The sequence below is a fragment of the Liolophura sinensis genome, chromosome 1, assembly GCF_032854445.1.
Source record: "Liolophura sinensis isolate JHLJ2023 chromosome 1, CUHK_Ljap_v2, whole genome shotgun sequence".
Lineage (NCBI taxonomy): Eukaryota > Metazoa > Mollusca > Polyplacophora > Chitonida > Chitonidae > Liolophura > Liolophura sinensis.
The window spans coordinates 7,732,536-7,745,082 of NC_088295.1; the positions used below are offsets into that span (position 1 = coordinate 7,732,536).

The following is a 12,547-nucleotide window of genomic DNA, read 5'->3' on the forward strand; positions in this document are numbered from 1 at the left end:
CAGACACAACTCCTTGGGTAACAGACCAGAGTACATAATGACCATCAGTCACAGAATACAGAGAAAACTCTTTGGGTAACAGTCCAGGGTACATAATGACCATCAGTCACAGAATACAGAGAAAACTTTTTGGGTAACAGACCAGGGTACATAATGAACATCAGTCACAGAATACAGACACAACTCCTTGGGTAACAGACCAGGGTACATAATGAACATCAGTCACAGAATACAGACACAACTCCTTGGGTAACAGACCAGGGTACATAATGAACATCAGTCACAGAATACAGACACAACTCCTTGGGTAACAGACCAGAGTACATAATGACCATCAGTCACAGAATACAGAGAAAACTCTTTGGGTAACAGTCCAGGGTACATAATGACCATCAGTCACAGAATACAGAGAAAACTTTTTGGGTAACAGACCAGGGTACATAATGAACATCAGTCACAGAATACAGACACAACTCCTTGGGTAACAGACCAGAGTACATAATGACCATCAGTCACAGAATACAGAGAAAACTTTTTGGGTAACAGACCAGGGTACATAATGAACATCAGTCACAGAATACAGACACAACTCCTTGGGTAACAGACCAGAGTACATAATGACCATCAGTCACAGAATACAGAGAAAACTTTTTGGGTAACAGACCAGGGTACATAATGAACATCAGTCACATAATACAGACACAACTCCTTGGGTAACAGACCAAGGTACATAGTGACCATCAGTCACAGAATACAGACACAACTCCTTGGGTAACAGACCAGGGTACATAATGAACATCAGTCACAGAATACAGACACAACTCCTTGGGTAACAGACCAGGGTACATAATGACCATCAGTCACAGAATACAGACACAACTCCTTGGGTAACAGACCAGGGTACATAATGACCATCAGTCACAGAATACAGACACAACTCCTTGGGTAACAGACCAGGGTACATAATGACCATCAGTCACAGAATACAGACACAACTCCTTGGGTAACAGACAAGGGTACATAATGACCATCAGTCACAGAATACAGACACAACTCCTTGGGTAACAAACCAGGGTACATAATGACCATCAGTCACAGAATACAGACACAACTCCTTGGGTAACAGACCAGAGTACATAATGACCATCAGTCACAGAATACAGACACAACTCCTTGGGTAACAGACCAGGGTACATAATGACCATCAGTCACAGAATACAGACACAACTCCTTGGGTAACAGACCAGAGTACATAATGACCATCAGTCACAGAATACAGAGAAAACTCTTTGGGTAACAGTCCAGGGTACATATCACCATCAGTCACAGAATACAGAGAAAACTCTTTGGGTAACAGACCAGGGTACATAATGACCATCAGTCACAGAATACAGAGAAAGCTCTTTGGGTAACAGACCAGGGTACATAATGAACATCAGTCACAGAATACAGACACAACTCCTTGGGTAACAGACCAGGGTACATAATGACCATCAGTCACAGAATACAGACACAACTCTTTGGGTAACACACCAGGGTACATAATGACCATCAGTCACAGAATACACACACAACTCCTTGGGTAACAGACCAGGTTACGTATGACCATCAGTCACAGAATACAGACACAACTCCTTGGGTAACACACCAGGGTACATAATGACCATCAGTCACAGAATACAGACACAACTCCTTGGGTAACACACCAGGGTACATATCACCATCAGTCACAGAATACAGACAGAACTCCTTGGGTAACAGACCAGGGTACATAATGACCATCAGTCACAGAATACAGACACAACTCCTTGGGTAACAGACCAGGGTACATAATGAACATCAGTCACAGAATACAGAGAAAACTCTTTGGGTAACAGACCAGGGTACATAATGAACATCAGTCACATAATACAGACACAACTCCTTGGGTAACAGACCAGGGTACATAATGAATATCAGTCACAGAATACAGACACAACTCCTTGGGTAACAGACCAGGGTACATAATGACCATCAGTCACAGAATACAGACACAACTCCTTGGGTAGCAGGCCAGGTTACGTATGACCATCAGTCACAGAATACAGAGAAAACTCTTTGGGTAACAGACCAGGGTACATAATGAACATCAGTCACAGAATACAGAGAAAACTCTTTGGGAATAGACAAGGATACGCATGACCATAAGTCACAGAATAAAGACAGAACTCATAGGGTAACAGATGACCATCAATCACAGAATGCAGACAGAGCTCCATGGAAATAGACGAGGATATACATGACAACTGGTCACAGAATAGACAGAGCTCCTACAGAATTGTACACAAAACACGTGTCCGCCTCTTTAGAACACACATGGTCATCGACAACGCATCAAGAGGCCTTTACCCCTGATTTGTTATTACAAGCTGCTGCGATTTCAACACCGATATATTCACCACAACTGAACAAATTATCGCAAACGTTTTAGGTTTCCTCTCAGGTCATAAGTGCAATGGTCTTCCAGCAGCGTGCTGATGGTCGTGGTTTTTCCGCTCGGCTCTGCCCGGTTTCCTCCAACCATAACGCTGATCGCCATCGTACAATTAAAATATTCTTGAGTGCGGCGTAAAATACCAATTAAATAAATAAATTAATTAAACATTTTTACCAAATAAATTATAAAGCAGCCTATAGAACACGACAAATTAGGGGCAACCATTAGATTAAATGATACCAAGACAAAGTATATCAGAAATACACCATCACATATTTTAATCACAATTTGTTGTCGTATCCATTTTTCATATCCCCTTTAAACCCAATCTGATTTATGTAATATGCTTGCAACGGTTTACACAATGACCATTCTTACAAAATCGTCTCAAAATTCTCATTTTACGAGTATCACAGAACTATGGTAATGTCATTACTAAGAAAAAATATGTTTTCCAAGTCATATAATTACTTAATTTGTGTTCTGTTTTTAAAAATATAAGTGAAAATTTACTTGCTTTCGTATTGAGCACATTTCAATTATAGAACTGGAACACTTTTGGCAACATAGCGTAGCACGCAAACATCGGTAACAAGGCATTAGGTGCTTCAAAATGGACTCCTACTTAACTGCCATTCTTTCATACGGTGAATGTACGTGTGGGTTTTCGCGACTGGATGCCACAATATTTTCCCTTCTTGGATAATACCCTCTAGTGGCCATTGTTTTATTATTCGCTGGATTATGAATATCGTAGTTTCTCGGGTTTGTCGTCACACACTCATGTCAAACCCATACAGGCACCCGTAAAATATCCACCCATACCTTAAGCCTTAATAACACAACCACTCGTATTTAACAGAGACTTCCACCGCCTTCATTGTAATTAGGAAATAACTCATATTGTGATTACTTATTATGTAGTTAAAATGATATTATGGCTACTTACTGTGTTCCACCCATGACAATGGCAGGATTTGTATATATATGAGGCAATAAACATAATCAATCAAACCTAATCACAATAATTAATGAATCAGTTTTGAATGCACGATAGGCACAGTAGATCGATAGTTGAGAACGACTCACTTTTCACAATTACATGATTATATAAGTATCAGAAGTTTAAATAAAGTTTACAAATTTGTTGACTTCATGTTGACTTCGTGGCATAGATTGACACTCAAAAATATAATCAACCAAGACAATGGACCGATCAGTGCTTAAATAAGCCAGACAGATTCCTTCGTATAAATAATAATCCAGTTAACAGAGTCATTGTTTTCATAAACAGGGTCGCGGACTAAAAATACATGTAACTTTTTTTTGTATATGCTAACTGCCTGTGAGTCTGTGATAAACCAAGAAGATACTTTCTTGTTACCTGACAGCGCATGCGTATAACAGTGGGTATTGTTGCTGCTGCCAGTATATTCAGTGATGATGGCGAATATGGCAGACTTGTGTGGTCCGCCGGCGGTTACTTCATACCTTAACCTGCAGCAGATTCAGTTTCCACCTCACAGACGTTTTGTCTGCCAAAAACATAGCTGACTAATATAGTTTGCAAACTATTTTAAGGCCAAAACAGCCATATTTGTGTTGTTGCGGGCCTTGGTTAATTTTCGGATCGAGCACTCAGATGCCGTATCGCTCTCCGATGGGAAACCGAGCCGACTGAAGTGGCCAGGTAAATGACCGAAGAGCGTGGGTCAAGTACCGGTACTGTGGCATCTTGACCGATCTGCAAGAACCTGGCTGGCAATTGAAAGATAATTAACAATGCGTTGTGACCTAGCGCCGTCGCCCTGACTTCATTAATATAATCATCCAGTCGAACGAAGGTCCAGCTTTTACTTCTGATCAAATTTGAGACCTGACATTTCTATTTCCGCGTCAAGGTTGAGGCAATCTAACGGTAATCAGTTTGAACTGAGGTTCGTGTGGCCATAAGTTGATAGTAACGTTAATCTGCGCATGTCATAATTTTGTTTTACCTATCATATAAGTCTAAACCAGACTTACAAACCACAAGAGCAATGTATAAAACTGACAGTTATTTGTAAACACGATGTCATTGGGAGGCTTACTTGGGTGAAGCCATAACGAGTCATTGTTAAAGAGACGAAAAGCTATTACATGACCTCTATTACATGGCCTCTACTACATGACGACTATTAGATGACGTCTATTACATGGCCTCTACTACATGACCTCTATTAGATGACGTCTATTACATGGCCTCTACTACATGACCTTGGAGAAGACAATAATGACATCACACATAAACCAAAGCTAGAACAATATGAGATTACGAGGCTAATGGCTAATTAAAATCATCTAAATGAGACAAACAATGGCTACTGATTTATTGAGAGGAAGCGTGCCAGGATCTGATCGTAAAGGAAACGTATATAGTTACGTCAAGATGCGCATGTAAACTTATTGATGAGCTCAAAAAGATTTAAATCAGCAGTATTAAAAATATATTATCACTGAAGTGGTGTAAACGCGCGCAAATCTACATTCAAATATAACCCTGTTCAATTATTAAGATTACTTATTTCTGACCGGATTTTAAGATTTTGCTATCAGAAATGTGATCAAGAACATTATCAACTGTATGTGAGTATTTAGTGACAGATATTTTTATAAAAGTATTAGACCAGCTGACAGCCGCGGGGTGCTACACGGCTTCATCTCATCAACACATGCCAATCAATGTCCAAAACACTTTAATGGCTTGCCGAGATCTTATATGTGGGTGACCTTATGCATTCAAAGAACGGTTGCTAAGGGTTGTTACAGCCCAACACGTCAGTGTTTCCCAGTGACGTATTGAATGAAAACAAACAAGCTCAGAGAAAACTAAGCAAACCACATAATCAATATATTAAAACTTAATTTTTTTCATTTCCTTCTTATTATCTATAAAAATTAAGTAAAACAAAATCGACTTTTTCACCCTGGAAGTTCACTTATATTTAATACTTACTTCAAATCGATCAAGCATGTAAATCGCAATAATCTCCGCCCCCAAGGGGGACACACTATACGTATTGGCCATTCAGACCGACCCAGTCTGTTATCACGCATACGCCTTCATGTGACAAAGACACAAAGTAGGCCAGGTTGACTGAGCAACAGAATTGGATAAACTCGTCATTCAAGATTCTTGTTTCAGTGCAATTGCCAGTCCAAAGATGACAGACAGGTAACAGCATTTTCTCGTGTCATTAACTGTTCATCTGAGCACGAAACAGAAGAAAAACTCATTACTAGGTTCTTTAAAACCTAGTAATGCTTAGTCTATGGTATGTGTCAGTCCATGTCAAAGCTAATGAAGTATCCATGGGATCACAGACTCGCCGACCTTTTATTCTTAGTACTTCACCACTGAGGTTTCCTCGCTAGCGACAGAGTTAGATGGTTAACTTCTTAGATGGGCGATCTTAAGACAAAACTTGTTAGATGGGCAACAGTAAGACAAAACTTGTGTGGTCGGCGACAGTAAGACAAAACTTGTGTGATCGGCGACAGTAAGACAAAACTTGTGTGAGCGACAACAGTAAGATAAAACGTGTAATCGGCGATAGTAAGACAACACTTGTGTGATTGACGATAGTAAGACAAAACTTGTTAGATCGGCGACAGTAAGACAAAACCAATGTGATCGGCGATAGTAAGAAAAAATTTGTGCGATCAGCGAGAGTAAGACAAACTTGTGTGATCGGCGAACGGATCATGGTAGAAAGATAAACACAGTGGTTTCCATCTGGCAGCAGTTTGTATACTGCTCAATAAATAATGGAAAATTTCATTAAACCCTGAAACCCTTTCTGTACTAGCGTCATGTTTGAAATGTGATTACGTCTTGAAGCCCTATGAACCGTAATGAACATAGTCTATAGCATGGCCCTGATCACCGCGAGTTTGGTCCACGGCAACAGAAAAATGTGTAAACCTATGTGGTTACAAACCATTCGATGATGTGAAAACCTAATACGACAAAGTACGCATATTCCTGTACAAAGGCAGAAAACAATGGCCGTGTTCAGCTGCTTTGTCATTGGGGTTTAACTGATCTAGCTCGAACGTCGTACCAGGTCTTCGCGTTATAATGACCTTGACCTCTTTACCGCCCTCAGTCAAGTGCAATACGCCATACTGAAAGGTAACATGATCCTGAAATGCCAGCAGATTTAGCAGCAAATGCAAAAACACTCGAACTTTTACTCCATTGTCAAAACGAATGTGATTAATAGACTTGCCTTCCTTCTGATCATCATTGATTAATGATGATCAGAAGGAAGGCAAGTCTAGTAATCAATCTAACTGGAATGCAATAAACGCTAGTGGCGTTTTGTATGTTTTTGAAGCAATTATCCTGGAAAACACTGTGGGAGATGAAGTTAGTCGTGCGCTTGATGGTTTGTGTAGTTGACAGTAAAGCCACATGAACAGCATAAAATACCTTAAACATTGCATCATTACATAGCCTTGCTTAAAAAACACAGGACACACAACCCCTGCATAAAACAGGCGACCACACGGGGTCTCTCGCCTAACAGATTAACTTCACTGAAGTTCATATAAGTCTGGATGCATAGAGCGTGTAAAACGCCACTCTGTGGGCTTGCAGGACATATCATGTGTGACTACATAGCCCTACCGACACAACCAGAAAATACTATTTAACGGGTAAACTAAACCCCACACAGAACCCTCCTGAAGTCCAGCACACACAAACTGATAGCAATATTATAGCCGATCAAGCCGTTGTGATGCGTTTAACTGTGACAAAGCCATTGTTTCTATCTGGATATGACAGTTAACCCAAGGTGATCATGGACGGCTTACCGCTAAATCACAACAGTACATGAACTCAGGCCGTGTTCAGCCAACACAGTGTTGGGCATGAGTTAATACGATTTCATTATTTTATTCATGAAGATAGTACGTGGAGTATAGCAGGTCAACTGAAACCATAATTACACCTGGCGTGAGCCGCTTAAATAAGCCCTACCCTATTTCCACTTCATCATAGTAAAGAATTCCTTTGATGAAGGCATATGACCAATGCCCACATTTTGATCCTTTCCCTATGATAAATCTTTCAGTCTGCCAGGAAATGCAAAAGATAAATTCTGGACTCATCCAGTCGGTATTCCTTCCCTCCACGTAGATGTCAAGAGCCAAAAGTTCTTGTGAAACTGAAGCGAACTAGAAAATACCGTATGAGTACAAATAATCAACCGAGTTGATGTGAATGTGAACTGTTGAATCTGGAATGAATGCTCTGTACTCTCGTTTGAAATGTCTAGTGTGACGAAAGAGTTTCAAGTCCAGTTCTGCAGATTTCATGCAATATCAAACTCCAGATTACCAAGTTTATTGCCACACTGCTACACTGGTGAATCTGTCTAGATTAGGTACGCCTATGTAACAAGCAATTACCATTTTCTTTGCGAATGACTGGTACCAATTAATTGTTGAAATTAAGACGTCATCGCCATGGGTGACATTCTCAACATAGAATATCTTATTGACAATTGTGATTTATTCGTATATGGGAGACAATTCTTCAGGGTAACTCCAACACGTCAGCATCAATACCGTCCTGTGTTTTGCATATTTGAATTACAACACCGCAACTATGCCAAACATCTTAACAGAGTAAAAAAAATTCCAAGAAGAGTGTCGACGAAGACCTAAAAGAGGTCTAGAGTAATCTCACACGGTGATTTGTTGGGTTTTTTCACTGATGTAACAGCCTCTAGTTGCTGGGGTACATCAGCTGAGCTGACATGCTAACCATCGGGTTAATTACATTTGGATGTGAGCGAAATGCTGACCGCAGTCAGCGTGGAACGTGGACGAATAATTGCCGGTGGCACACTAAACACCACGGAATCCTCGCTGATAGACCTGCATTTGTGAACACATCAGCTTCAATGGAGTTAATTGTGCGAGTGCACAATACCCCTACAACGCTGACAAAACAGTCGGCTTTCTAATAGTTTCGCCTTTCACTTAACTTGCAAAGTCAATTAAATGGAGTCGACCGGAGCTAAAAATACTACTTTGGACAAAATGGGGATACAAAGAATTTTCGATACGGTATGCGAGAAAAAAATCGAATTCAAAAAACTGAAATAGACTTTAAATATGTATTTTTTTAAAAAGAAACGTTCCTCTCAGCATAAAAATACATACTGTAGTTCTATGGCTCACATCAAGTCTGTCAGGCTTTCTTTGCTTAAAAGAAAACTATCTAAGAACCGGTGTTAAATTGTTCCTACTTTCTTACTGAGGTGTCATTAATCTTAAATGACTGCAATGAGAGACAATCTACAAACTCCCATTGGTTCGTGTGCCAGTCTCTTCTATCGCACAAACCTAACGCACCAGGAAGACGTCGTATGACGTGTCCTTGAAGTAAGTGAAACCCATGCAGACATGCATGTAATGAGGACCCAGAACACATCCAATCCCACTAGACTAATCCATTTACGTATTAATCCATTTCCAGTCATACTTTTAGGCCTTTATCACTGCTCTACATCTTTAATGGCAATCTGAGGACATTTTCTCAGAAATCCAGCTAAAGGTTGAATTGAATCTTTCTTATTTTTCCTGGTGGATTGTTATAGGAAGTTTATCGTGTTAGTGTTGTAGGCAAACATTCACCTGTCTAGTGTTGTAGGCAAACATTCACTTATCTAGTGTTGTAGGCCAACACTTATCTAGTGATCTAGGCAAACATTCACTTATCTAGTGTTGTAGGCAAACATTCACTTATCTAGTGTTGTAGGCAAACATTCACTTATCTAGTGATGCAAACGTTCACAATATTGTCACTCACACAAAGCAGCTGTGATTTGTTCAATGTTCCAGGAAGGCCTGGTGCTTTCCTTTCCGGTAAAAATGCTAACACGGAAATAACATCAGCCTGCTACATTATTTTTAGCACAAAAGTCTTTCACTGTCAAATGAAATTAGTATTCACTGACACAATTCGCCTTTGGGTTACCCAGTGCTCGAGCAGACCAGCTGTGCATACAGTCAGTTCAGCCATACTTACGTCTGAAGTACTTCAGTGGTTGACTCTCCTCATAAGGCGCATGGTCAATGTAGATAACGACATATTCTCCCGAGTCCACCAAGCCTCGATCATAGAGGTTGCTCATGAAGTCCACAATCCCATTACCGTCGCCCAAGAACACATACACTGAAAACCAATAGCGAAAGTAACTGTTGAGAATTACAATACATATATTAGCATTGGTAGTTCGAAACCTTGCTTCAGCAAGAGAAACCTAGGGAAACAGCATGAATGTATTGTCTTCTCATAACACCAAACTTTGGACTAAAGGAATATTTGGAGAAAATAGATCAGTCTTTGACTGTTCAGATTTTAACAGTTCACACGCATATGTAATGGCGAAAAGTACATAAGGGGGCATAAGCTACAGACATTTCCTTGTCGCTTAACAACATTTAGATAGATACATGTATGTACATGTTGCGCTAAGCAAATGAACTTTCTAGTTTAAAGAAACGCCATAGTCATTTAGTTCCAAGGAAAGAATGGCTAACAATACATTTATACCCAATTTTTTCCTGCAGAACATCAGAATGATGTTTACCATCCCAAACAAAGGCACAGTACAAATGAGCTAAACTGTGAAATTCCAAATCTGCCAAAAATTTTGTTAGCATCTACTGTGTGAGAGAGTTGTCGTGAAACTCTCTAATGCCCGGGTTTAAAGGAGTTGGGCTTAATTGTCCAAGTAAGAAAACAACCGACTTTAACTGTCGTACAGAAGACTGAAAACTAAAGCAATATGATTTGCTAAACATATGACTATGTATGAGACATGGTCGCGTATTAACTGTATATATACTATATTGTACTATATGTATTATACGCACAGATATACACAACTGTATACAATACACACCTTTATTATTTCATCAAAACTCACGGAAGACGCAGTTACGTTTTTAAAGATCCTGTTGAAATCATATAGCTGCTTTTTCCTAATTCACATTTTTTTCAACCTGTAGAAAAATAGTTTTTACTGGCATCGATACAGGTCAAATTTGGAAACACGGGTCGTCAGTAGCTGTGTTTTGAGGTTGTATATACACACCAATGTAAACAATTATGATTAATGTTGTTCTAACTACGTGACTACTCTACAGAGGCATGCATAAAACATCAACACATGTTTCTTATTATATCCTCCAGTATGCATCCCCACGACTAATACATCATTTGTTTATAAGAATCACAGTGAAACTGTGGAACAAGTCATGAAATAGGAGTGGCAATATGCTTAATTAGAACATTTTCTTTAGGCACATCATAAAACACATCGTATCACGCCAAGCCGTGACGTTATGCTGTCGTTCAGGTCCTAACTGCTGTCCAGTAAAATATATACCTATAGGACCTCCGGGAGGATATCTATCATTGCAGTGGTTTAGGTCATCGGTTTGTCCCATAAAATATAGACTTTATCTCGCATCGTGCCGTGCAAACTATGATATCATAGTTCCCCCTGCAACAAAAATACTACTGATAGGCATTGCAATAAGAGCCGTAGTGTAACGTGTTCAAGGGTAAGTCTAGATTCAATGAAGACTGCACATCAGGTTTTCCGCCTTCACAGATTGGTAAATAAATCCATTGGCTGTTTTCCGGAACCGTCTGAGTTAGGGCCGATACCGACAAGCCGGACATCAAAGAGTATCTGATCAGTGAACAGTGGCCTTTGAAGACTCGAGCTTAGTTAATGAATTTGAGACTTAGGTGAAGTCCTCCGTTGTTTCTGAACAGTTCGATCCTGTGTGTATCGATATGCTAGCGATGTCATATACTGGTAGTTGTTTGATCCCTGTGTTTACCAACACGATGAAAAACTGCCGTTTAATGTTTGTGGACCTGAAGGTCCGCATACAACAAAAGCCTCTTTTACACTACTTTAATATGTTTAGGACTTCAAAAAATAAACGTGTCTCGTGATTTGACACATCGACAGAGAAATGTTTGCATCAAAAACTAACTCGGGACCGTCTTGTTACAAGTGAACACTTTTGCTTTTCAGACTAAAAAATATAGTTAACATGACGCCTGCCCCATACCAGCAAGTACACAAATAGGAAAGCATGTTGTAAATCTGGTCTCATTCCAAAACTATATTGCGCTTGACAATGATAATCTCGTATCGTATATGTTGACATTATGGTATCCGATATTTTTACCAAATAAGAAATGAATGACGTACGTAAATTAACAGGCAAAAATGTTCTCCCGACCATAACAAAACAAAATTTGTGGATCAATTGTTTGTCCAAAATACATCTTTGGCGTGAAGTCAGAATTTGTTTAACCCGTTAGCGAAATTATTTTGAGCACTGTGGATAGGGCGCGATGCTAAGAAAGACATCACTTGTATGGTTTCCGTGCTGAGGAGAGAGTCACGGCTCGAGGATGTGAATGAGAGCTTTCGATATAAGCTCTGAAGGCCACCTGCGGAAACCTCTCAAGTTGCTACCTCCACACACTCCATGCACTCGCCCGAGGCGTTGTCATTTCTTGTCCCTCTTTACTCTACTAACATCATATATTGATTATGTTACCGATGTGTTTCCAGCTTTCCCTGCAGCTGCTGGCTTCTCGCTGACATCTTATCTGATGAAGACATTTGATCATCGAACCCCAGATTTAGGCTGATTGAAGCCAACATTGTCAAAGACTATACAGGATCAAACGTCATAGATCCAAATTCTGTACTGATTTGATCAGAAAGACCTTGATAAATTCAGGCAATATAAATAATGGTAGCACAGGTTAGCACAACACAGTGTGCTAAAGGCCATCTAGTATTCATGTTTCTCAAACGTACCACAGGTGCAGAGAAATGCACAGAAAATCTACGAGTACCGTCTTTCGTTCAATGTGAGAAAAGTTTTCATTCCGATAAAGTGAATATTTTGAGTAAACTTTGGATGGATTTTGTTCATTCCCATTGATTCTTGCTCCACTACATCTTTAACGGTCAT

General features: G+C 39.8%; 1 protein-coding gene across 2 annotated transcripts in view; it reads right to left on the minus strand.

Moving 5' to 3' along the window:
- LOC135466847 (receptor-type guanylate cyclase Gyc76C-like) overlaps nucleotides 1–12,547 on the minus strand; it is a 105,918-nt gene that overhangs the window by 19,918 nt on the left and 73,453 nt on the right. For both annotated transcript variants that reach the window (XM_064744599.1, XM_064744590.1), the window contains one exon: nucleotides 9,561–9,707. In XM_064744599.1, the coding sequence (XP_064600669.1) occupies nucleotides 9,561–9,707 (147 nt within the window). The remainder of the gene's footprint in view (nucleotides 1–9,560; nucleotides 9,708–12,547) is intronic.